General features: G+C 33.2%; 1 protein-coding gene across 1 annotated transcript; it reads left to right on the top strand.

Moving 5' to 3' along the window:
• The first annotated feature begins 624 nt into the window (after nucleotides 1-624).
• Nucleotides 625-27,927, top strand: IRAK1BP1 (interleukin 1 receptor associated kinase 1 binding protein 1). The gene is made up of 4 exons (XM_003769232.4): nucleotides 625-1,234; nucleotides 18,602-18,667; nucleotides 26,957-27,087; nucleotides 27,172-27,927. The coding sequence occupies exons 1-4, from the start codon at nucleotides 716-718 to the stop codon at nucleotides 27,434-27,436; spliced, it is 981 nt and encodes a 326-aa protein (XP_003769280.4). The 5' UTR covers nucleotides 625-715; the 3' UTR covers nucleotides 27,437-27,927.

Raw genomic sequence — 27,927 nt, 5'->3', positions numbered from 1 at the left:
ATTAGTTTGGTTGGAATATGGAAAAAGATGTAAAAATCAGTCTGGAAAAAAAAAAAAACTAACCTAACTTTTAGGTGAAGGGCATTTATATGTCAAAGGATGGAGGTAGCAGGCAGCCACACGGAAGCTCCTTGTGTAAGGGAGTGACTCAGTGGGCGCAGTCTGTGGAGAACGGATTGGAGAAGAAAAAGATGGATAGGATACATGGAGACCAGCGAGGAGGTTATTGCAACAGTGTAAGCAAGAGGATTCATAGGACCGCAGATTGAGAGCTGAAAGCAAGGCTGGGCAGGAAACAGTTCTAAGCAGGCTTTCAAGCCCCAGGCTTGATCTGTTTATTTAACGGATTGTTTAGGCTTAACAAAGTGTTAAAAGGATGCAGATTTTACAAAGTGTGTCCTGAAGGCTAACAGTTACTAACATACTCCTGGCTCAAAGGGACCTCAGAAGTCATATAATCCAAGTCCTTTTCTAAGATGATTTTGTTAAGGAAGCCAGGGCCCCAGAGGGTGCTAAGGTCTGTAAAACGGCCCGGGACCTCCGACTCCAAACGCCCCCCTCCCCTCCACTGTGCTATAACAGCCATCACAATGTGATGCACGCTAGCACGCAACAGAAGAGGCTGCCAGGGGAGAGGCCCATCGGGGTCGAAGGATAACAAGAAACGTGCCCGTCCGCTTCTCCTCAGTCCCGTGCACGTTCTCAGCTGCCCAGGATGCAGCGAAAGCGCCACGGGAAGCGCTCGCCCGCGCAGGGCCTGCAAAAGAGAGAAAGGTCTTCCCGTCATTCCCTGCGCGAAAGCGAAGGCTCTAAGGACACGCGTCGTCAGTCGATCGCGTCCACTTTTTCCTCCCAGGACACCGTAGGTCGCGGTTGCCATGGGGACCTAAAGTCGGCTCCCATGCCTTGGCCGCCGGCTACCCTGTCTCGGGTGTTTGCTGAACTGGCGCCGCTAAATGAGAGGGGCCGGGATGGCTTCTCGGGCGCCGCGGGAGAGTCGCTGCCGAACCTCAGCAACCACTTGCCTCTGTGCACGTCCTCGGCACCGGCAACGCCCCAGAATCCCACCCGCGAGGTGCACGTAAGCGGCTCGGCGGAGATGTCGTGCGGCCCCGACCGGGCCCTGGTCACGATGAAAGTGAGCAGCACCAAGAACTCGGCGGCCGAGGCCAAGAACAGCGTGGGCCGCCGCCTGGACTACATCACGCAGAATCTGCAAAAGCCCGACGTCCAGGTGAGCGCGGCCGTTCAGTGCCCAGGGCCCCGCTCCTGGGGTTGGGCGGGCCCGAGCGGAGGAGGTGGCGGTGGCGGGAAGCGGCGGGCGCACACCCCTAGAGGGAGTAGTTCTTAACTGCTTGCCGGACTGGTGACGCCCGAGTCCCGCTATTAATTATATCGCTAAAATTGGATCAAATAAAATCTGTCATTACAGAGGACGCCAGTCGCAACGAAATGGGTCTTTTAGAGTTCAGATGATTATTAAGAAATCTATACTCTAAACATAAATGAAAGGAGTGGGGCGCTGTTTTGGTTTATTTAAGATTTTTGCTTTGTACTTTTAAATTTTAAATACGCAGGGAAGCCTAAGTAAGCTTTTAAATTTCGAAAAGTTGCGGAAATCTTTCAGCCTTTTAGTTCAGCCCCTGTCTGCATCGGCAGTAGAACAATGCAGTGGAACAGTGGAGGACTGAAATTATGGATCCCGATACCCTTCCTCCGGAAATAAAAAATAAAAATAATGTAAATAATGTTTAAAAAGCCATTGATGAAAAAAAATTTTTTAAAAATTTAAAAAATTTTTAAAAAAAATAAAAAAAAACAAAAAAAAAATTAAAAAAAAAGCCATTGATGCATACAGTTTGCACAAATAGGTATATGGAGAACATGAGGAGTTATCCTCTTCCAGCATATAAAAGAAGTCACTCGGTTTGTAACCTGCTTTAATTGTACTGAAATTCAGTATTCAGGGCAAGTAAAATGAAATCATAATCTCCCAATAGTCTGTGCTAGTAAGTAGTGTATTTGCTAGGAACCAAGGATTGACCACATTGAGAGTATCCGTTTTCACGTTTCTCTTGGGTATTCCCAATGCTCCTTAAACATAGTCTAATCTAGTCAAAATTTGCTTCTATGGTGTTTTAAGATTAATTAATTAAAGTCCTCCACCACTTATTTTTTTTCCCAGTACTAAATCCAGTAATGAACTTTTAGCCACAGAATTTGAAGTCAAGCTAAGCCGTGTAGTGTCTTGGAAAGAGTAATGAGCATTGATACAAATTTCAGTTTTCCTCTACCATTAGATTAATCACTCAACTTGGTCCTCTGTTTCCTCCTGTGTAGTGAGATTTATTAGATGACTTTCCTATTACAAATCTTTGATCCAATATTGCAGGTGTTCTTAACCTGGGGTCTAGGAACCCGATGGACAGACAGATTTCTGTATTTATTTTATTAATTTAACATTATTTTGCGATGTCCTTATAGACTTCACCACACTGCCAAAGAAAGATTAAGAATTCCTGATCAGTAGATAGATTTCTAGTTCAAAACTGCTTTTTGCCATCAATTCTTATTCATATGTTCTGTTCAATGATGGATGTTTGTTACAGGATTAGGAACGCTTTACTTAAACCAATGATGAGCAAAGATTTGAATTTTGAAGTCCAATACATTTGTAATTTAAAAGTCTTTTGACATTTGTTCAAAAGAGTATTGTAGAAAGTAAATTAATAATACATTTTTAAAAGGTTTCACAATGCTATGTATGTGTTAAGTACAGGTTAAGTTAAAATAGTCTATAAAGTAGCCAAGAAAATAACTTATTGAAAAAAAATAAGTTAACAACTATAAACTCTGTTACCATCTGGTTCAAATGTTTAAAAAGCCACTGATGTATAGAGTTTGCATAAATAGGTATATGGAGAACATGAGGAGTTATCCTCTTCTAGCATATAAAAGAAGTCACTCGGTTTGTAACCTGCTTTAATTGTACTGAAATTCAGTATTCAGGGCAAGTAAAATGAAATCATAATCTCCCAATTATCTGTGCTAATGAAGGAAAGCAGTCATGTGGATAATTCAAAGCAGTAGATAATCCAAAAAGGCATTTAAATTATACTTTGGAATGAATTATACAAAGTTTTCAAAGTCATAGGGCACTTTTAAACTTTAATCATTTCAATTGTGACTGTTTTTGCAAATGACATTTAAAAGAAAATGTGCCAAACGTATAGGACAACTGTATTGCAAGCACAGCTGTATACAATATATTCTAACTTCATATTATGTGACAGAAAAATGTTAGAGTACGTTTAACAAAACTGAAGTTCTTATCATTGGGGGAGAGGGGATTCTGTTAACCTTTATATATACTCTTTTTAAGTTTGCTTATAGTATTTACTGTCACTATGCCTTTAAAAAAGAAAGAAAGAAAGACAGCTTGTTTAGCTGAGGATCCTGGCTGATTATATCATGACATTCAGGAAATGAGAGAGTTGTTGCAAAATATCACTATTACAATTGGTAGAAATCCAAAACAGATTGGTACTTGATGTATTTGAAACACCTTCCTGCCTTTCCCCCTGTCCCCCAATTCAAAATAAATGACATTTGGCTGCAAAATAAATAACATCATGGTAGATATTGAGTAAAAACATTATTTAAATAAAACACAGAAGCTATATAGTAAAACTTAAAAGCCAGTATGCATTTTTGCCTAAATGGCACATTTAGTAGAAAAGTTTATAATAATAAATATGTAAAAATGTGACTTACTGCAATCGTATATAAATTCATCATTCAGGACAAACCTAACAGAATTTTAAACCAGATTATAAAATTTAGAACTGAACAGGACTTTAAAAACCATTTAGTCTAACTCTATCATATTACCAGATGGGGAAACTGGTGGCAATAAAAGTTGCTCAGTCTTTGTAGCAGGGCTGAAATTAGGACAAGGTCTCCTGATTCCAAGTTCAGGGATTTTTCTACTAAACAATTTAATAACCTACTAATCTAGGGACATAAAGGCCTGTGTGTTTAAAAACAAAACAAACAAACAAAAAAAGACCCTAGCCCATAGAACATAAAGAAATTGGCAACTTGTAGCTAAGGTCCACAGCTTCTTGATAAAGGACATGGGACTTTTAAACTAACTAATTTCATAGTTTTAAAAGCTGGAAAATACTTTAAAAGGTATCAAGGCCCAGCCCCTCATTTTATTATTGAAGAATTGAGACCCACAAAGATTCACATAGAATCAGAAATCTAGAGCTAGAAGAAGCTCCAGGGGCTATCTAGATAGTCCATTTTATAGATATTCATTCTATAGATGAGGAAACTAACTTAGCCTTCTTTCAAGGTTACATAGGTAATAAATATCAGAACTGGGATTTGATCCCAGGCTGTACTATCTCTTACATCAAGACACTAAATCATTTTGCTTAGTCACAAATAGAGGAAGTAATTAATACCCTCCTGTGATAGTTGGTTAAGCAAGGTTCCCTGAGTATTCACGCCTAGTTTAACTAAGCCTTCCAATTAAAGTAATGTGTCTCATAGTGCCTCACTCCTTTGTGTATTATCTGTATTACTTATCTCTGCTTAGTAGATTGTAAAATCCTGGACAGTGAGAACTCTGTTATTTTATTTCTATTTCCTCAAACCCACCAGCTTAGTAAATTGAATATAGTAAGAGTTCAGCTCATTCATTCTTTCTACAATCATCTGGATCCCTCAACCAGCACCAGACATGAGGCTCCTCCATAGGCCTCAGGACACCATCAGTGCAGTACTAGGTAAATAGCCAGGGCCTACAGCCACTAGCACAAAAAAGCCTGAGAACAATATTCTTTCCATCCTAGAAGCAGAGCTCAAATTTAAGAGACTGGCAAAGGGCCAAAAAAAGAGGAGTCCCCCAAAAAAGGATCTGACCATAGAAAGTTATTACAGTGAAAAAGATCAAGACAAAAACTCACAAGAGGACAACAAAGTCAAAACACCTAAATAAAAGTGGGAAGTAGTCTCATAGAGGACAAATAGGAGGGAAAATAGTTTGAAAGGAAATACACAGGTAATAATCACAACTGTGAATATTAATGGGATGAACTCTCTCATAAACCTGAAACAGATAACAGACTGAATCAAAAACCAGAATTATACAATAGGTTGTTTGCAAGAAACATGTGAAGCAGAGAGAGACACACAGAATAAAGGTAAGAGGCTGGAGCAGAATCTATTATGCTTCAGCTGAAGTAGAAAAGACAGAGATAACAATCCTGATCTCAGACAAAAAAGCAAAAGCAAAAATAAGCCTAATTTAAAAAGATAAGAAAGGAAACTACATCTTCCAAAAGGTACCATAGACAGTGAAGTAATATCAGCATCAAACATATATCCACCAAGTAGTATAGCATCCAAATTCTTAAAGGAGAAATTAAGTGAATTACAGGTTTATGACCAAAAAAGAAATACATAGCATTACAAAATATAAAATAGATAATTTTGATTATATTAAATTAAAAAGCTTTTGAACAAACCCAATGCAACCAAAATTAGAAGGAAAACAGGAGCTGGGAAATAATCTTTACGTTAAGTATCCCTGATAAAGGTTTCATTTCTCAAATATATATATAGAGAACTGAGGCAAGTTTATAAGACTACAAAGCATTCCCCAATTGATAAATGATCAAAGGATATGAATAGGCAATTTTCAGGTGAAGAAATCAAATCTGTCTATAGACATATGAAGGAGGTGCTTGAAGTCGCTTTTGATTAGAGAAGTACAAATTAAAAGAACTGTTTCATACTTATCAAACTGGATAATATGATAAAAAAGATAAAAATGATAAATAGTAGAGAGGATATGGGCAAATTGAGACACTAATGCACTTTTGATGAAGTTATGAACTAATCTAACTATTTTGGAAAGCAATTTGGAAGTAGGCCTAAAGGACTATAAAACCATGCATATCCTTTGATCCAGCAATACCATTACTAGGTTAGTTTTCCAAAGAGATCATTAAAAAGGATATAGGACCTATGTGTACAAAAATATTTATAGCAGCCCTCATTGTGGTGGCAAAATATTGGAAAGTGAAGGGGTATTCATCAATTAGGGAGGTTATATGATTTGTGGTATATGAATGTAATGAAATACTATTATGCATTAAAAAGCTATGAAGAGGCAGATTTCAGAAAAACCTGGAAAGACTTAAAACTAATTGGTGCAAAGGAAAATGAGCAGAACCAGGAAAATATAATTGTATACAGTCTCAACAACATTGTGTGATGATCAGCTATAAATGACATAGCTCTTTTCAGCAACATGATGATCCAAAACAAGTACAAAGAATTCAGGAAGGAAAGCATTATCCATATCCCCATAAAGAACTGTTGGACTCTGAATGCAGATCAAAGCATACATTTTTTTTACCTACTTTATTCTTATTCATGGTTTGTTTGTTTTTCCCCTCACAATTTCTTCTTTCACAATTGTAACTAATCTGGAAATACTTTACATGATGGCGCATATATAACTTTTATAAAATTGCTTACCATTTTAGGAAGGAGGAGGGAAGGAGAAAATTTTGGAACTCAGAATCTTATAAAAATAAATGCTAAAAGTTGCCTTCTTATGTAATTGAGAAAGAAAATGAAATATTTAAGTGAGGGAGAGAAAAATAAATAATGAACAATATACTCTCAGAAAAACTTGGAAAGACATGAATTGATGCAAAGTGAAATAAGCAGAACCAGAATATTGTACACAGCAATATTGTAAAATTATAACTGTAAATGACTTAGTTATTGTTGAAATGAAATGACCCTAGACAATTCTGAAGGACTTAAGATGAATAATACTGTCCATCTCCACAGAAAGAACTAATAGAATATAAGTACATATCAAAGCATACTTTTACTTTTTTTCTTTTTCTTTTTTTTTTTTTGTCTGTATTTTCTTTCCCTAGATGAATAACCTGGAGCTATGTTTTACATATGTATAATGAATTTAAAAATTACTTTCTTTTTCAATGAGGGGGAAAGAAAGACTTTGGAAGACTTCTTAGAAGAACAAATGTAAAAGATAGTCTTTACATGTATTTTGGGGGGGGAAGAATAAAATATTAAAGGGAAAAAAACCCAAAATGGGGTTATGAAAAGTAGTGCATGACTGAATAACAAACATACATATATGTGTGTGTCTGTGTGCATGTGCCCCAAGAAGCTTTTCATTCTTCTGGGTGATAGAATCAGAAGTAAATAAAAGACATTTTTAAGTAGAGGACAAACACTAAAATCTAGGGAGAAAAAACTAAGGATCCTGAAAGATGGATATAAGGAGGGACAGGCATGCCTCTTCTAAGGCATGAAATTAGAGGAAGGTGTGAAGTTTGGAGAAAAGCTAGTAGGACAGTTTGGCACGGGGATCTTAAGAGTATATAAGGAGAAGCATTGTGAAGGACATCTTAAGAAGAAGCATATCTTGAAGGGCTTTAAATGATGATTTGTAAATTTTTATTTTATCCTAAAGGTTATAGGCTAAAATCACTGAAAATTCTTAGGGAGCATAGTGACTTGAATAGCCTGGTGCTTTAGGAAGATATATTTGGCAGTTATATAAAATATGGATTATAAAGGATAGAGACTAGAAGTTGAAATACCAGTTCTGATTAAATACATATTTTATTAAACAGAAGCAAAACACATTTCTTTCAGTACTTGGAGAAGCAATTTTAATAGCAGCCTCAATAATGAATCTTGGAAGGCAACACCAATAGCAGTGGCAGTTATAAATTTGTTTGAGAGTGGAAAAATTAAGTTTATTTGGTAAGTAGTGGGACATAGGTGATGGGGATAACAGGGAAGAGGATTGATGATTTGTAGTTTCTGTGGTATAAATGATAGGGACACTAAGAGCAACATCAGTTCTTATAGCAGTAGAAGGGCGTAAATAGCCATTTTCACTTAGGATCTTCTTAATTAGGAATTGCTTTCAATAACAATCATTCCCTGATTTATTTTTCAGAGAAGTAGATATCCCTTCCTCTTTCCTCTTAGGGAGAGTCATCCCTTATAAATTCATAATACATCAGCTCTTCAAAGAATCAAAGAGGGTTCCTTTTCATATCTTTCCTTTGGAGCCAAACTCCTAATTTCACAGCATTTAACTTTATGTGGTTTTGTGGTTTTAGTTCTTTGTCATGACTTGCTTGAATCCTCAGCATTCAACATAGTAGCTAGAATATTTTGTTTATTTATTAATTTTTCTATAAGTCTAACTCTTCATGACCCCATTTAGAGTTTTCTCAGCAAAGATACTAGAGTTACAGATGATGAAACTGGGGCAAATAGGGCTTAATGACTTGCTCAGGCTCACACAGCTAGGAAGACCTAATTTGTAAAAGATAAGACCTGATTTGAACTAAGAAGGATGAGTATTTCAGACTCCATAGTATCCATTGTATGATCTTGCTGCCCACCTGCATAATCATCATTTAATTGTTTATTGACTTTACTCACTTTGCATCAGTTCATATAAGTCATCCCACATTTCTCTATATTCATCCTACTATTTCTTACAGCCCAGTAATATTCCTTTACATCCATGTACTACAACTTGGTTAGCCATTTCCATTTGATGGGTATCTGCTTTGTTACTAGTTCTTTATTGCAAATTGTTGCTATAAATATTTTGGTGTTTGGGAAGCCTTCCTCTTTTACTATTGACCTTCTTTTGGGTAGAGTAGGAGAAGGCAAGGCAGGTATATGCCAACTGTGGGATCTCTGGATCAAATATGAACAGCTTAGTCACTTTCTTCAGATGGTTCCAAATTGCTTTCCAGAAGGGTTGCATCACTTCACAGACTGTGCATTGATATACCTGTCTTTCTGCAACTCTTCTAGTATAAAGGATAACTAAGTGGCACAGTGGTTAGAGGATTGGGCCTGGAGTTAGGAAGACCTGGATTCACCTCTGGCTTTAGACACTAAGTTTGTAACCCTGGGCAAGTCACTTTACCTCTGTTTGGCTCAGTTTCTTTAACTGTAAAATGAGGACAATAACAAGCACCTACTTCTCAGGGTTGTTATATCAAATAATAATAATAGTATTTGTAAAGCATACTATACAGTGACTGGCATGGATTGTAGTAGGTGCCATATAAAGGCTTATTTCCCTTTACCCTCTCCCCCAATATTGATTATTTTCATTTTTTTATTTCTTCTAATTTTCTGGTTATTACGTAAAATCTCCTAGAGTTGTTTTGCATATCTCATTATTAATGATGTGGAACATTGTTTCATATGGTGGTTTAAAAGTTTTCAATTCTTTTGAGAACTATTTTTTCACATTCTTTGACTGATTACCTATGTAATCACTTTCAGTCTTAGATATTTCTGTTGCCTCTGTTTGTGATATCAGTTCCTTAGGATGGATGGATGTTAAGACTAGAGAATGTTACCCAGTATCCTTTCTTAGACCAGCTTCAGAATTTACTTTTGCTTTTTTTTTTTTTTTTTTTTTTTGCTTACTAGCAGTGGTTCTGTAACGTCAAAACAAGATATAATGTACACTACCAGTGAACTCTTGAAGCACTTATTGTCTAAACCAAACATTTGCCTTTTAGAACATTTAGAAATATCTTGCAGTTTTATCTATCTGTATGTATGTGTGTGTATATTCACATATATATACATTATATGTATTTATATATATATATATATACAATATTACATATATGTGTGTGTATTTTTCTGTCTGCCTCTAGATAAGTCTTTGTAAGTCAAAAGCACTAATGTTACATGCTCTTATATTTCCAATTGTTTTTCACAATGCCTACACTTAGTAGGATCTCAATGGATATTTGTTGATGATATAGCTATTTGGTTTTAATGTAGGATTACAGTTCCAAATTATTTACTATTATTATTATATTATATGGTCTCCGTTGTCTACCTAAAAAACTAGAAGAGAGATGGGGAGGCGGGGAAGAGGTTTAAACATGTGAATAGACATCAAAAGTAAAGGGCATCTTAAGGTACTACAAAAAATTTTTGTTCCTAGGGCTCTTATGATTAAAATGATAGCTTTGCAGGAAAAAAAAAATTATATGAACAGCAGGCTCAAGAACTGAAGTAAAAAAAAAAAACTTCTTTGATCTTCTTAAGCTTATTGTGATTAAAATTAAATGGATAACTCCTCTTGAAAACTTAAAGCTATAAAAAGAGGAAAAAATTGCTTTTAACTAGGACATATGAGTCAAAGCACTTAGTAAATGGGTCATGAGTATTAAAATTATTTCCAGTACTCTTCCTATAAATTATTTTTTAACTGTAAGATTTTCAGTCCATCAATGTATTTGAGGCATACAGTTTAATCAAATAGGAGAAAATCTAGATATTATTTTGCAATTCCAAAGCCACAAGATGGCAGTGTTTTTAAATACATAAAGCTATTAAGAATTGGGAGTGTTTCAAATAAGACTGATCTTTATTCAGTATTTCAATTAATATACCACGATTATATTATGCTAAAATTTTTGTTCATTCAACAAAAATTAATTAAGATGTAATTAATTTTCAAAATCTGCTAAAGATAAAGAAATCTCTATCACTTCTCCATAGCTATACTGCCCAAAAAACATTTTTAGACAACAATATAAGGAAGCTGAAAGTTTCCAAATATTTAACTTTAAGCAGTCATATAAAAAATAACTTTCACACCAGTCAAGTAACATTAAAAAGTAAGTGACAGAGGCACAGTAGTTGCTATGGTAGAAAAAGTAAACTTAAACTATGTAGGCCTGTGCTTTTTATTTTCTAAAGAAAAGTGTGCCTGTGGCTTTTCCTTTTTGGGGGGTGGGGGTGGGGGTAAGGATATATAATAGGTTTTAGGGCAGGCAACTAAAGAAAGGAAGGCATTTGAAAGTAAGAAGAAACAAATTGAAATGACAGTTCTAAAAATGGCTATATTTCAACACAGTATTAAAATATTGTACAGTACTAAATGTTTAAAAAATTAACAACATTGTTTTGTGGAGTGTACAATGAAAAAAATGTAAAACATCATCTTTCAAATCTGCTATTCCCAAGGATTTCCTTTATCAGTTAAACTTTTGGTCCTCACACCCTTTGATATCCTTCTAGTAGTTTTTGATATTTATCTGTATTCCAAAAAATATCACATCCAAAATGATATGGTAAGCCCTAGACATATTTTTTAGTTTTGTCCTATGTAGTTTTAGTGTCTCATTTACAACTTTTCCACTAATGTACAGTAAATGTTTTTCTATAAAGGAATGCTAATATGAAAAAAATTAAACACGAGGTTACAACTACATTTTACAAATACAAAAACCAACTCTGTTATCTTTTTGAAGACATTGCTAACTTGATATACAAGTAAAATATAATATAGATCCTTTGACTCTTTAGGTGCCTTTAGTTGTCAATATTTTTTTTTTCATTTTTATTTCATATGTATGTATATGAAATATAGTAAACATGTGGGTGGCTCAGGATCTGGACAAAGTAAGGCAAAGGGAAGTTCATACCAATGGTAGTTCTAAACTTTAGGCACTACCATCAGATTCAAGCCTTCCCAGTTGCTCTACTGCTAAAATGTCTTTAATATGAAATCCCCATGCATTAAAATGGGAGCTCTTTGAGAGTAAAGACTACTTCAGTTTTTCCTGTTTGTATTGTCTTCACTTTGAACAGTGCTTAGCCATGGTGTTTATTGAGTACTTTTCCATTCATTCATAAATATTAGAGATGTCATTGGTTCCATGAGATAGTTGTTACCAAAGCAAATTAGCAGTTTAATCACAAACAAAAAGCTGAGGTGACCTAATTTGTTCATTTAATTTTAGGTATTCTTCAATTCAGTTCAGTAGTTTATTAATTATAGTTGGTGCCTGAAGAACTATTTTGACTTCTTTTTATACAAGGAAGAAAAAACTGATTGCCCCAACCACTTATTTCTTTTTTTTTTTCCTAGCTACTGTTTTTTTCAAAACAATACTGGCAGTACAGGCATTTTCCTACCACATTCTAACTAAAACCCAATAAAATCCATTCTGGAGGGTGATTCTCACTATTGTATGTTCCTGTGGATTCTTTCAACCCTCTGAATGGCTACTACACTTGCCATTTTCCATCTATCAGAAAATGGTTGTTTTTAAGGCCCTGTGAAGATTCCACTGTCTCTCCAAAAAGAGCTTTTCATTCCAGAATATCTCTTTTAATGTCTTCCTATGTTAAGAGTGTTGAATTCAAAATTTGGTTGGCCATTAATTTTGTCTCATTTAATAATATCTTATTTACACAGTGCTTAAAGGTTCACAAAATGCTTTCCTCACAAAAAACCTTGTGAGATAAATAATTATAGCTTGAATTTATATAATACTTTCTAGTTTATAAAGTACCTTTGATTCTTACAATAGCTCTGGGAATTAAATAAGGCTGATAGTGTCTTCATTTTACAAATGAAGAAACAGACTCAAGTGTGTAATTGACTTGGATAAAGTCATATATCCAGGAAGTCAGATATCAGCCTTAGAACTAGAGGGGATCTTAGATGATAGTTAGCATAGACTCATTTGATTGATGAAGAAATAAATCCAAAGAAGTTAGATTGCCCAAAGTCACATTATAAGGTGCAGAAGAGAGCTGGAGTTGAAACTCAAAGGCTTTTGATTCTAAATCCTTTATACTATACTGATACATATTGTTTATTGTAATAGATTGATTACTGACTTGAAGTCAACACTGCCAGTCTGTAAATATTTAATTGAGTACTTATTATGTAGCAGGAACTGTGCTATACTCTGGGAATTTTGTGGTTGTTCAGTCATGTCCAGCTCTTTGTGACCCATTTTGGGTTTTCTTGGCAAAGGTATTAAAGTGATTGACATTTCATTTTTTGGGGAAAGGAGGTAGCTGTAATAGTTAGTTGTTTTGTTTTTAACTTAAATACAAAATGAGAAAAGGAAGAAAAAAAAAAGACCATACTATGCTTTTCTTCTGGCATCTATTTTTTCTGAAGGTGGATAGCATCTTTCTTCATAACTCCAAATCTTTCCATGTTTTTTTTTTAAATCAACCAGTTCATTTCCTATATCCCAGAAATATTCCAACCCAATTACGTCCTGAGAGATTGTCTATGAAAGTTTTTCCTCAATTTTCTGCCTTCTATTCTTGGCTACATTAATTTAAAATAATCAAAATTATTCTTTTTATATACTTCAGCCATGCTCTCACATCATGATATAATTTAAGGTCTGATACAGGTGAATCTGTTTCCTTTACATCTTTTTTACCGTGGTTTTTTTTTTAAGTTCCTGACCCTTTGTTCTTCCAAGTAATTTTTTAAATTATTTTTCTAATAGTCAAATAATTTTTAGTAATTTAATTAGGATGACATTGAATAAATAGATTAGTTAGATAAAATTGTTATTTTTTAAATTTTATTGGCTTTATCTATCCATGAACAATAAATATTATTTAAATTATATAGATGTATTTATATAAAAATATTTTATATTTATGTTCATATAGTTCCTGTATTTGTTTTGGCAGGTATATGCTCAAATACTTTATACTGTTTAGGCATTTAAATGATCTAAAATAATACTGAATAATAACACTTACACATGCTGTATTTTTTTCAATTTTTTCAGTTTTGACTAAATTATTTTAATTTTAACTTTGATTGAGAAAATGGTTACTATCTTAGCTTTTTTCATATACTAATTCTACTCCTCATTTTTTTTAAATCTTTGTGTGCAGCCCTCATTTTTATAATGTTTCCTTAAAGCAGCATATTATTGAATCAGATTTTTAATCTGCTTTCCATTTCTGTTTTATGGATAAATTCATACCATTCTAAACTGTTGTTACTAGTATTTTCTCTTCCTATTTTTTTTCACTATCCTATTTATTATATTTCTCCTTATTCCGCTGGTATACTTCTACCCATTCTCTTGCCATTCTGTTCCATAACTTATCCACCCTTCTAAAAGATCTTCTTTTATCCTTTTCCTCCACTTTATCCTCTTGTCTTTTTCTTTCTTTCTGAATTTAGAAGATTTTAAAATCTGCATGTGTGTGTATTGTTCTTTCTTTAACCCAATCCCAATAACAGTAAGATTCCAGTACTATCTTCCCCCCACTAAACTCTTCTGAATCATATTTTCCCTTTATACATATTTTGTATGAGATAATTACTCCTTTTTGACTCTACATAATTTTTTTAAAGAATTATTCCATCATACTTTGCTCAACCCACATGTTTCTTTTCTTATTGAGTCCTTTATAATTGATTGATAATGTTTATCTTATATTTCTCCTTGGTGTCAAATTTTCCCTTAAACTTTGGGAGTTTGTCACAAAAACCTGAAAGTTGTCCAATTTTCAAAATTCAGGATTATACTTAATTTTGTTGGGTAAGTGACCCTTGTTTATAACTCTAGTTCTTTCTTTCTGTTGAATGTGGTATTGCAAGGCCTACAATTCAACCTACTAGCTACGAGATCTTATGTAATCCTTATTGTAGTTACATGATGTTTAAATTGTGGTGGTGTTTTTTTTCTTGTTGCTTCTAATATTTTTTCCTTAGCCCAGAAGCTTTAAAACTTGGTTATAGTATTCCTCTTTAAATTTTCCTCCTGGAATTTCTTTGAGGTGGTAATCAGTGGATTTTTTCTATTTCTATTTTGTCGTCTTCTAGAATTTTAGGGAAATCTTTGTTGATAATTTCTTATTATCAAGATTTTTTTTAAAACATAATTTTAAGGTAGTCCAACTATTTTTACATTACTTCTCTTCAATTTATTCTCCAGATAGGTTGTTTTTCTGATGAGATGTTTCACTTTCTGTTTTATTTTTTTCATCCTTTTGATTTTGTTTGACTATTTCTTGATGTCTTAGAATGCATTAGCTTCCCCTTGCCCAATTCTGGTTTTCAAGGAATTATTTTCTTCCTTAGGTTTTTGAATTCTCTATTTCTAGTTGGTTGATTTTTCATTTATTTCTTGAATTGCTATTTTTTTTCTAATATTCCCTTGATCTCTCTTACTTGATTTTTAAAGTTCCTTTTAAATTCTTCCAAGAATTTTTTTGTGCTTGGCACCATTTAACATTTTTCATTGAAAAAGGATGCCTTTTTTAAACTTAATTAACTTTCTTGATTTTGAACACAACACTTGTGTCTGAGAGCAGCTGCTCCCAGAGTATTTATTCCTTTTCCAGTTTTCATATATTCTCACTTCACTAATAGTAAGTCAATGATGGATGTTACTGATTAAGAATTACACTAGGAATTTTAGCCTTTTTCAAGTAGTTTGCAAGTATAATTCAATGAATCTGTGACTTATTAATATGGGTATTCCCACTAACAATGTTGATCACAATCCATTCAGACCTTCCTGTCTTTATCATTTTTTATTGTCTTTATATAGATTCACACAAAGACTTCGTTCACCTAACTTATAGTGGGTTTTTCTCTCATTTTCCTGATATTGAGCAGTCATCAGCTTTCCCTTTCTACATGGCTAGCCCATATTTTTTCTATTAAAACCTTTTTCAGATGATATCCTTTACACTGTTTCTTTTATATACTTGTTTGTAATATGTTGCAAGTTGTTCTTATCCACCAAGCGTATCTCCTTAATCTTTAACATAGTTACTTAGAGGCTCTTCTATTGCTCAGCTTTTAATGTGCCGCTTAAAGAGCATAAGTATATATCTTTAATTTCAGAGAGAAACTTAGGGACGTTAAAAGAATTATACAGTTCCTCTAGAAGCAGTCCAGACCATGTTCCTCATAGTGTTGATTCAGAGTCCAGTTTACTGAATATTTGTAGTGTCTGTGCAATATGTATGTATTTTTGCACAAGCTGTATGAGTTATCCATCCATTTGCATAGCATAGCCTGGACAAGAGGTATTCTTCATTCACTTATTTTTTTTTTTTTTCTGTTCAGCTGCCTTGAGAAATTATGGTTTTCATTTAGGAGGCTTTGAAGTGTTCCAGAATTTAATGCAATCAGCACAATGTAATTCACAACTGGTAGGCACATCATCAAGAGGGAATATTCAAATTGAATTTTGCACTAGAAAATATCTTCCATAACATTGACAGTACTTTTGGCAAACATACATCTATCTCTCTCTATTATGCTTCATTTGATGTGAATTGTTGATGTTAATAATCAGAGAGTTATTAAACAAGTTCTGTTGCATTTTTCCAGATCGACATTGTATGATTCTGACATTGGGATTGGAGCCAGTATTGGAAGAGTGTCTTTAATTCAGCTTTCTTTAATTTTGCTTTTCCTTCTACTCTTGCTGTTTCATAAAATGATATTTCTCATAATCTTCCAATTGCCTTTCTTCATAAGATTTTACAGATGAGTGCTGCCCTTAGTGCTATATTTCTATACTTGGCAAACAGGTCAAATGCTTGTTGGCTGAGATGGTTGGATGCTTTTGGTCTCCTTATTATAGCAGTTAATTACTTCATTCACACTTATTTAGGAAATGGTTATGATAGGTGCTTAAGTCTGTTTCTTTATCCATTTCATATTCTTGGCATCAACAATTTGTTTAAATGGGACAGATTAGAATTGTTTTACTTGCCTATCACATCTTTTTTTCATTTTTATTTTTTTGAATTTATTTTAATATTCTAATAAATCAGAAATATGACTATATTCTGTTTTCCATACCAATAATGCCATTGCTTATATTTTAGCAATTTCATTTTTATAATGTTATTTGATACTTTGTCATCTAGTGATCTATATATAGCTATAACTACTTCTAGTGGTTCTATAGTTGTATCTATTATAGCTCTTATCTAATGAGTTAATGTTCTTTTCTAAAAGAAAATATTCATGGTTTATAAGCACAATACTTTTGTGTACTTTGTAGATCTTTGAGCTCTCATTTCTTGCTCCTAAATCATTTTCAAATGTGGGTTGTTTTGTTGTTTTACCTCTTCCCATATACCTACCTTTGCATGAAAAGTACTATGTAGACGTTGATTTCATTTGGAGTGTCTCACAAAGAATGGTAGTAAATATCATTGGCAGAGATATAGTATAGCACAGGTATTCACATTTTCTGGCAGAAGCTCAAACCCTTTTCTCCATATTTCTGAAGACAAGATAGAAACCAGTTGAATTTCTGTTTACTAGTCTGACACTTTAAAATGAAACACTGCTTTCTGTATGATATGAGGGATACCACTTTCCTAAAGAAACTTAAGAATATCTTTGGAGAAGACTCTAGTTAGAGAATGATATAAAAGAGTAAAAAATAAAATTATTGTGTGTGGTACAAAACATAACTATTAGAGAGTTTTTACAGAAAGAAAAAATAAATGTTCTGTAAGAGAAAAAAGCCATAATGATTAGATTTGAGCAGACATTGAAGAGTTAATAAGACTAGAGTAGGCATAAGAAAAAAATTCACTAAGAGGAATTTAATAGCATGAACAAAAAGGAAGGAACTCAAAAGAGGACAATATATCCCCTCCCCCATCCAAAAAAACAGCCTGCCCTAAATATAAGTTGTATATATTAAGGAGTAATAGGAAATAAAATAGATATATTTGGTCCTGGTTTCAGAAAATATAGTTGGTTGGGCATGCTGAAGAAGAGTGGAGATGGCTATATTTCAGGTACTTTTAAAAATATTAAATATAATAACTACTATTTTGTCAGAGACTGTGAGTACCATTTAAAAAGATTAAAAATGTAACTAAAGATAAGTGTCTTTAAAGAGGGTTGGAGTGTCTTGGGCAGATCACACTGAGTAGAGTTCTTTCCCTCTACTTAACATTTTGAAATAAATGAAATGTGGTTAGAATGAATAGTTTTGACAGCCTTGATGAATAAGGAGTTTGAATTAGAGCCCCTTCCAACTTAAAAACTGTATAACCAAATTGAGTGCAAACATAAACGATAGTGATCATTTCATAGAAGCAGTGCAGGACAATGTCAAAAAAGGGCAGCAGATATTCTTAGGGAAATGCAAAGAGGAAGAAAAGAAAATATCTTAGTTATTTCTCTCCCCTCTTTCCACAGCTGTATAGTTTTCTAAAGAACAGGGATCCAGAATACTTTTGGGGGATATCATTAAACTATCTCATCAGCTATGCCATGTATATTTTAAACAATATAAGATATGAAAAATTTAGCAAAAAACAAAGGGTGATTTTTGTTGTTCTAGAAAAAAGGTTCACTGGAGGTTTACTTTTCCTAAAAACTAGATTTCACTACACTTAAAAACTTTTTCACTACATAAAATTTCTTGGGCATACATTATATTTGTAAATGTTTCTAGGTGGTGTGAAACACCTATGTCAGACAGGTAGTTATAATGACTGTATTTGACTATTACTTCTTTTAGGTATTTTTTTAAAACTAAGTAGAATATCCTCCTTATCTTCGGTCTTTGATATTCTACATTCCTGCTTTTTAAATAACTTACCTAAAGTTCAGGTTTCTATTTTGTTTCAGAGGAATAGCATACAATAGTTAAACTTTTACTTTGTTTTATTGGCTTTAAGAATTTTACTGTTCTGTTTTCTGTTTCAGGCAGAAAATATAACTGTGACAAAGGATTTTAGTAGAATAGAAAATGCTTATCACATGGAAGCAGAGGTATGTATTTATCACATCAAATAATTGAAAACAGCATGACTTTGTGGGGACAGTTTTGTCATTTATTTTTATCCTCAAACCTAATTTATATAGGAGAAAAGTTATGTATGATGTTAAGAAAAGATCATTTTTCTCTAAATCATTTGTGATTTGGTATATTTAAAATTTTAAAGGAAACTTAATGAGATTTATTGGAGGAAAAAGTTTTTTGAAGTGAAATCAAAAAGGTTAGAGAGGATTGGAGGGAAGCAGTTGATTTCCCCACTCAACACCTTATGTAGCAGTATTTTTTCCTAGGGAGTGAAAACAACACCAAAGAAACTTATTTTATCCAAATAAATAGTAAAACTAATGTTGTGAAAGATTAGAGCACTCTTCAATATTCTTTTATTTCATAATATAATTTCATTGTCCCATGATAAGTTAGAAATCCCTTAAGAGAAAGAACCTTGGTAAAAAGCAAAATAGAATGAAAACCTTTTCACTACTTTCAATTAATGTTAGACTTTAGTTCTCAGAACTTTTTCCATTTTTTTCGACACATTAATACATTTATATGTCTAAAGCCATAGGAACAGAAACTGTTTTCTGATCATAGTTAAAACGTAATACCTTCTCCCCTCTTCCTCCTCCCCTTATTCCTCCTCCCCCTCCTCTTCCTCTAGTGACAGCTTCTAATACACTGATGACGATATTCACTTAATATACAAATTGGTATGTTGTCTATGCTTCCCCCTCTGGTTATAGGAAACGTGTTGCCTTGACTTTATAGGCAGGAAATCAAAGATTTTAGACCTAGAAGAAAAATGATGTGCTTCTCCCACAGGCATATAAGGTGCAAATATTACTATTTTACATGGGAAGTTATTGAACCCTGAAAGAGTTAAGTGAATTAAATCCAAGATTAGACAATAAATAAGTGGTAGATAGGAAACAAAACTTTTAGAATACAGATGGATTCTTTAAAAGTTCCAAGACATGAGACTGTTTTGAATCACTGAGAGTTAATATGATAATTCTCATGTGAGAACTGTCCCTTTCCCTGCATTGAAGTATTCTTTCCTTAATCAGGACACATTTTAAGAGATTTATTTCAAATACTATGTTGTGTTTATACTTGATTTTTTTAAAACTACAAAGATTTTTCATAGTATTTATGAATATGAATGATTATATGAGTGCCTTGAAGAAGCAAGGTCATAAATAGACTCAGGCTATCTAATCCAGTCATTTCATTTTTTTAAAGAAAGAAACTGGAACCTAAGTGACAAGATGATAGTCAACTTTAGAGGAAGAATTTGATCTCAGGTACTCTGGCTGCAAGAAGCATTGCTTTTTCCACTATGCCAAAAGAGCATTGTATTTTAGAGTCTGAAGACCTAGATTTCTTATTATCTTTGTGACCTTCAGAAAGTTGCTCTAGGCTTCTATTTCCTCATTTGCAAAATTAGGAAATTAGACTAGACAATATCAAAAGATCTTTCCAATTCTAGGTCCTTGATCATTTCTTTCTGTTCCCATTTTATGCCATTAAAATTACCAGTGATGATCTAATCAGTTTTCTTGCCTAGTCTTTCTCTCGTCAATTCATTCTTCACATGGCACCTTATCTTTTTTCTCCAAATTCCATTATGTCACTAGGCGGTGGAGAATCATTTGATATTGAATTCTTTAGTGTGTTATACAAGGCCCTCCACAGTGTAATTAAAACTTCAGTTTCTAGTTTTTCTTGGTGTTTTCCTGCATGAATGTTCTGGCCTAACTAGGTCAGTTTCACTATCCTCCCATGCTTTTTCTGTCCTCCAACATTTCATTCATGTCTTTCTTTTATTCATTCCCTACTGAAAGCATAAATTTTCTCTACAAAATTTCCCAAAACCTTAAGCCATCTTTTAAAACTTCTTACAGTTCTGCCTAAAGTGGTCCCATTCTGCTTAAAGGTTAAGAAAGATGAAAGATCTTTATAAAAGGATATTAAAAATAATTATGAAATTTTTATTTAGAGGTTTAGCAATGCATGGGAAAAATATAAAAGGTTAGCTTGAAAAAACAGGGTCAAGGAAAATTTTTTTTTGTTTGTTTTAGAGCTAGGAGAGATCTGAGCATGTTTTAGGAAATAAGGAAAGAGTATCAATAGGATCAAGAGGCTGTAAATTATTGGGCAAGCTTTCAAAAGATATGGAAGGGGGGAAGGGGAGCAATAGTTGAGGGGTAGCTTTGGCAAGGAGATGGACTAGCTTATCCTCCACAATTTAAGTAAAAAATTTAAACAAAAAAGAGATAATTAATGAACATGGGGATATTGTTTTGAGGTATAAGGAAGGGAAGAAGGGAAGATGAAGAAGCTTATATTGACCAATGTGCCTATCTTTAAAAATTGTTTTTTTTCCCCATCTGCTTATAATTAAATTACTTTCTGCCTTATAAAGTTTTCTACAAGGGATAGAACCAAGGGTTTTCAGTCTGGGGTCTGTGAACTTGGTTTTGCTGTTTGTTTTTGATTTTTAAAAATATTTTAATAACTGTTTTAGTGTTTTTTAATACTTTTTCCTTATAATCTTTGTATTTTATTTTATGCATTTCACATTATTCTAAGAAAATGCCTATAAGTTTCACCAGACTTCTAAAGGAGTCCATAGTACCAAAATTGGATAAGCTAGAATCCAGCATAGAAAGTTCAAAAAGGATGCATTCAATCTTTTTGAAATATAAATGTTTGTTAGATATAGCACATATATTACTAAACTAAATACTCCTTTTGGTTTTAGAAGGGTGCTTGAATTTGAAGGAAAAACAGCAGAAACAGCAACATCCACTCTAAGTATATTGGTTGTCCTGCTGCCAATATCAAAAATAACCACTTTTCTTGCCTGATAAAGGATAACATAAAAAGCAAGAAATCTTACCCCAGTTGCTACTGAATCAATATTAAAATTCAGCTTTTCTTTTACAATATGTGGCATCTTTGACCACAGTGATAGTGACAGGAAATATAATGATATTTTTAAAAATTGACAGTTTTTTTAAAAACTAATTAGGACTTTGGTAGATACAAGTGTCAAATTAAAAATATTTGGGGTGTATAAAAAGATCAATACTTGGATTTCTGAGTGATTTTTTTTTTTACTTTTGTTTTTTCCTTAATTACCAAATTCATTGTCAGATTATTGCAAACTTTTAGCTAAAATCAATAATGAGAAAGGTTCATGTTTTGTGCAATAGAAAGAAATTTCTCACATTGGGCCTGATCCTACTAGTTTTAAGGGAATGAACTATCTTTTAGAAATAGGCTAATTATTTGGGGCTCCTGATGATAAAGTGGCGAAACTATTTTCTTTACTGCAAACTGCTTTGGAGATTTCACAATGCCTTTATTTAGCCTTCTCACATAGGAACCCAGAACATAATGAATGTTTAAAGCAACTTCAGTGAATTTGGGAAAAGGAGTATAGGTGTGATTTGGATTTTGACTTTAAGTGGGAATATGTGTTGGAATCAAATTATTTTGAAAGTTTTTATCTTCGTCAGCTGTGTCAGTCCCCTTCACTTATTAAGATCACATTTTAAAAATAATAATTGCATATGTATTCTAGTGATATCTACATAAATAGAGAGACTTAAGATAGAATATACTCTCAAATGGATGGACTTAGATGGTTTAATCATTTATCTTTATAGTATCAAAGGGAACTACATGACTACTTTAAATCTGTTCCAGGCATATGAGATTGTTAAAAAAAATTTTTTTAAAGAAATTTAGAGTTTTGTGGCATATGCATTTTCATTTTCTTAGCTGACAATAAATAGCTGATTTCACCATCAGTGCAGAATGTTTTTTTGAGGTATTTTTTGGTGGTCCATTGGGTAGCACACAGTTGCCAGACAGCTGACCCACAGCTAGAATTAGGTGATGACTAAAAAACAGAGAACAGCTACCAGGTATAATAGCATATAAATTGGCCATTTAGGCTTTTTAAATGACTCCCAAGTTAAATTCAATTTATATGCCATTTGTGCAGTCAGCTATGTCCCTTAAAGAAAAAGCCACTGGTGTAGTTGAGGGAGATTTCCTAACTACTAACTACTGCCTACCCTTACAGAAAAGGCCAAAGTAAGGAGGAGATCTTTCTATATAGGACAGACTTGGGAAATATTTTTAAAAGTTATTTTACAAAACCAGTTAAACTTGCATTTATAACTGTTTAGACATAACAGATCTCTAAATGTCTTAGTTATTTCCTTCCTCTAAATATTTTAATTTCTTTGCAAAAGAATTTAATTTGATCTTATGTTCTATGCCAATTTGTCTCCTGCAATATGTGATAACTTAATCAATTCAAAATTAAATTTGAGGTTTTGGCTTCTATTGGCACCATGAAATCCTAGCCAAATGAGATAACTGGCCATAGATTATAATTATAGCAAATATTTTAATAATTATTAAAACTTAGGTAATCAAAGACATGCCCCTAATTAGAAGTCTTACAAGTATATTTTTGGGATCAGGAATAGTAAAAGGAAGAAGATGATTGTGTTATGAGAAAAATATCTTTTTTTGAATTCATGTAGTAGGTAACTACAGCTATAATATATCTACCACAACACACAAATTTTATAGAGGTAAAAACCTAGGTTTTATTATGCTTAAGCACAGGTTCAGAGAGTAAAAAAATAATTCTTAAACAATGATTAGGATTCTAGTAAGGCTTTTTACAGACAAAAATACATCAGTGACAGAAAAATAATATTCTTATTGTTATTATTTTTCTCATACATTCTTTTGGGCTATAAAAATGATTCATAATCCCATGTGTCTTTCAATGTCAGAAAATTTAAACAATTTGGTTAAGAGAGTCATAATCTCATATGTGTTTAAGAGTCATATGTTCAGCATGTAGTCATTAAAGCTATTAAAGATAAGCTTACTCCAAGGAAATTAATATAGGGTACCAAGAATTGGAGCTTAAACTATATCTATAGATGAAGGGAAAAATAAGGAGTAGTTAAATAGGAGGAAACCTTTGAATGCAGTTCCACACAATTCAACTTAATGCAATAAACATCTATTTAATATCTAGTGTGTTCCAGATACTGTACTAAGGAATGGGATATAGTTACTATACTCAAGAAATTTAAATTCTACTAAAGGGAAAAATTTTTGAAGAAAAGTCTTGCCAGTGTCAAATAATTCTTGGAGGGTTAAGAAATATAAAAACTGAGAAAATTCTATTGGGTTTCAGTAGATTACTAGTGGCCAAAGAAAGTCTCAATGAAAAGTTAAAGATAAAATCCAAATGTTAAATTAAGGAAGAAGGGAAATTAAGAGATGGGGGAAAGGGGAGGAGAAAGGATTATAATAAGGAAATGGAGGTAGCCAAAGTAAGCCACATTTTTAAATTAGCTATTAAAAATAATAATAATAAATAGTATAGCATTTATCTGGAATGACTGGTCTATTAAAGAGCAAGGGACAGCTAGATGGTGCAATGAATAAAACACCAACCCTAAAGTCACAAGAACCTGAATTCAAATTCAGTCCCTCCCTGTCCCAAATACTTGACATTTACTAGTTGTGTGGCCCTGGGCAAATCACTTAACCATGGTTGACTTGGCAAAAAAAAAAAAAAAAAAAAAAAAAAAAGTAGCAAGTGATTAAATTTGGGAAATTATCTTCAGCTTGAAATTTAAAGTCATAGAGTTATTCCATGTTCTGCAGCAAAACAGATCTTGATGTCACTGTGAGATACAAAGTGTTATTGAAAGCATCATACTTATAACAATTTTAGAATGCATTAGGAATTTTGCTCCTTGAAGAGGATACATGATGTTTTTCCCAATATAGTTAATAGCTGTGGTGCTCAAAGTACAAATTGGCTTCTGTATTAAAAGAAGAGGTGAAGGGAATTTATCAGACTGTCAGAGAAAATGAAGTGTTTCTTAGAATAGAAAAAAATCCATTTTTATATATTCTCTTGTTCCTCATGATTCCATAAAATCATGAAAATCAAGGGATTAAAATCTCATAGTCTGCTTTAGGAATACCCTTTCCCTAAACTTTCCATATCATCAAAGGTATGGATATCCAAAAAGATACTATGTACATGAAAGAGGTCACATAAAAGAATATTATGTTCTTTTCTATAAATAAAATGGTAGATTTTTCAAGTATGCCTAGACTAAACAGTGGAACTGAAAACACAGAGACATTTGCCGAGAAAAACAGTTTCATTTTTACTGTACTGACTCAAAAACTTCAGCAAATAATCCCAAAGTTTTAGATGTAAATTGTCTAGTAATTGAATATATCCAGATCAAGTCTCCTAAAATTCATAGCCATACTTACAGAGCTTATGATTGAATCAGCCCATGTATAATTTTCCTTGACATTGAGACACTACTTAGTGGGAGGGGGAAATTATCCTAAACCAGAAGAAGAGAATGCTAAAAAGAAAAAGATAACCAAAAGCAGTTGTGGAATAAACATGACATTAATGTATGAATAAAATGAAATGAAGACTAAAAAAAGAATGAAAGAGATATTTTTTTAAGCACCTGATGAGAAATAGAATTCTAATTTACAGATAGTGTCTAAGGGTAGATAAAGAAAGAGAAGAACTCCAATCAGAAGAAAGAAGACTCTAGAACATTTGGAGCTAATAGTTAAAAGACTCTCCTCCTAGAAAAGGGAACTCTACTATCTCAGGAGGAAACTGCTTCCTACACTCTGAGAGAAATGATTATTAATAACCAATGATTTGAGTATATCTAAGAGTTCCTCTTTTTCTAAATACCTCATTTCAAAATTGTCTCTGAAGGACATTACTGATAAGATTGAATTAATTTTCTCCTCAAATTTGATCAAACACCACCCAAACTTACAAGGAATTTAACCTAAAATGGGGAAGCCCATTGTGCAATGCACAGATTTTGTTGGGGATAAATTCTTTGATTAGATTGCCTAAGTATCTAGGGTAGTTGAAGTTAAGAAGAAGAGAAAGATATGAAAGATTTCCAGAGTAAATCAACAGGACTCGGCAACTGATTGTCTAGAAAGGATGAATGAGAGAGAATCAGTTGCCGAGTCCTGTTGATTTACTTTGGAAATCTTTCATATCTTTCTCTTATAAATCTAAGGTGATGAAAAGATGTTGTTACTGTTAATAGATATAGAAGTGTTAAGAGGAGGAGACATTTTTGAGGGAAATGGAATTAATCTAACTTTCTACATGTTGCGTTTTAGATGATGATATGACATCCGAAGGGGGCAAGTAGCAATTAGAAATATGAGAAACATAGGCAGAAATTTGCAGTAAGTTGGAAATATGGGACTTGAAGCTCAGAAGAGAGGTAGTGATATAAATTTGAGAAACATGCCTAGAAGTGATGATTCAAAATTTGGTTGGCATTTTCAAAAGAGAAAATAGAAAGATAGAAGTAAATCCATGTGAGTTTCCCCCATGGATTTTTCTTGGACCCCATTCTCTTTTCCTCCTTTATCATTTCATTTAGTGATTTCATCAATTCCTCTGGTTTCAGTTATCATGTTATGCAGATGATTCTTAAATATATTTGCCCAGCCCTAACCTCCCAGTCTCCAGTCTTCAAATACCCATTAGAAATTGCAAACTGGATGACCCATGGACAGCTTAAACACACACCAAGTTCAAATGTTAACTACTCATTCCTCCCAAAACCTTCCCTGCTTTACATATGTCCTGTTATTGTCACGAGCACCACCATTGTCCTAGTCACTCAGATACATAACACGAGTGCCTGCTTCCTCTTTTCTAGAATGAGATGCTTCTTCTCTTCACTCACTGTTTTCTCTGGCTTCCCCCAGAGTGCTCTCCTTCCTAGTCTCCACCTCCTAGCTTCTCTAGCACACCTCCTATGAGCCTTTCCAAGTTCCAAGTTCCAAGTTTGTATTAAAAAGGTAGACTATACCTTCCCACTGACATTGTTCCCAATTTATCATATAGATATAGATATATAATTGTACACCGTTGTTTGTTTAAGTGTAATCTTCCTGATTAGACTGAACTTATTAAGAATAGGAACTGATTTTTGCCTTTCTTTGTGCCCCTAGCACTTAGCATAGTGCCTGCTATATAGATGTTTAATAAATGCAAGTTGACTACTAAATTATAATTTGTCAGATTATGCTTTTCTTTTGTACTATTTCCTACTTCTAATTGATGTCTTACTGTTTTATTGTTCCTCTGTATACTCAGAGCAATCTGAAACAATACAATTCATGAAAAAATAATTTTAACTTATTTTCATTTATAGGTCTGCATTACATTTACCGAATTTGGAAAAATGCAGGATGTTTGTAACCTTCTTGTTGAAAAATTAGATAATTCTGTTATCATCAGTCCTCCTCAATTTTACCATACATCAGGAGCTATTGAGAATCTTAGGTAAGTTAAACAAAATTGTTAAATAAAGTTTTCTGTTTTATGATTAAATTGTCATTAATTTTATTATGTTTTTTTATTCCCAAGACGTCAAGTGTGTCTCTGTGCTGTTGGGAACGCTTGGCGAAAAGCTCAAGAAGTATGTCAGCTTGTTGGCCAATCACTTGGAAAACCTTTACTAATCAAAGAAGAGGAAACGAAAGAATGGGAAGGTCAAATAGACAATCAGCAGTTATCTGACCTAGCTGGTTCACTAAGTATACAACAGAAAATCCAAACTGCAACTATATTTGCTTCTTCCAGGGTATTTTTAAACTTTGAGGTTAAGAAAAAGGAAAAGAAAAAAAAATGATTTAAAATTCTTTATAACCAAGCGTTTTTTGTTTTTGTATCTTTATATCTAATTGCCCAAAACTATGATGAAATTTGTATAATTTTTACAGTTTCTAATACTAAGATTAATATTTATATAGAATGCCAAATTTTATGTCAGTTAAAAAAAAGGACCCCCACCATATACTTAAACTCTGTCTTAATCATTTTCAGTTTTTGCTTTCAATTCCCATTTTCCCTACATTCTTCTTGCATTGTAATATGTCATTCTTTTTATATTTTTCTATTTTTGTGATCATGAAAACAGAATTTGGGGTTAGAGTACTTGCATTATTAGGTAAATTTTTTCTAACTGAATTTTTTAAAAAAGGAATGCTAGGCAATACATTGATTTTCATGGATACATGTCTGTAAAGTGCTTTCTATCCATTTTTATTGTTTAGATTGTTTTGGGTTTTTTTAGTTTTACACCATGTTCAGTGGATGCATTAAACATTAATGCAGTATTAT

The sequence above is a fragment of the Sarcophilus harrisii genome, chromosome 4 (assembly GCF_902635505.1).
Source record: "Sarcophilus harrisii chromosome 4, mSarHar1.11, whole genome shotgun sequence".
Classification (NCBI taxonomy): domain Eukaryota; kingdom Metazoa; phylum Chordata; class Mammalia; order Dasyuromorphia; family Dasyuridae; genus Sarcophilus; species Sarcophilus harrisii.
Note: the sequence above shows the minus strand (reverse complement) of the source record. Positions and strands in the feature narration are given on the sequence as shown.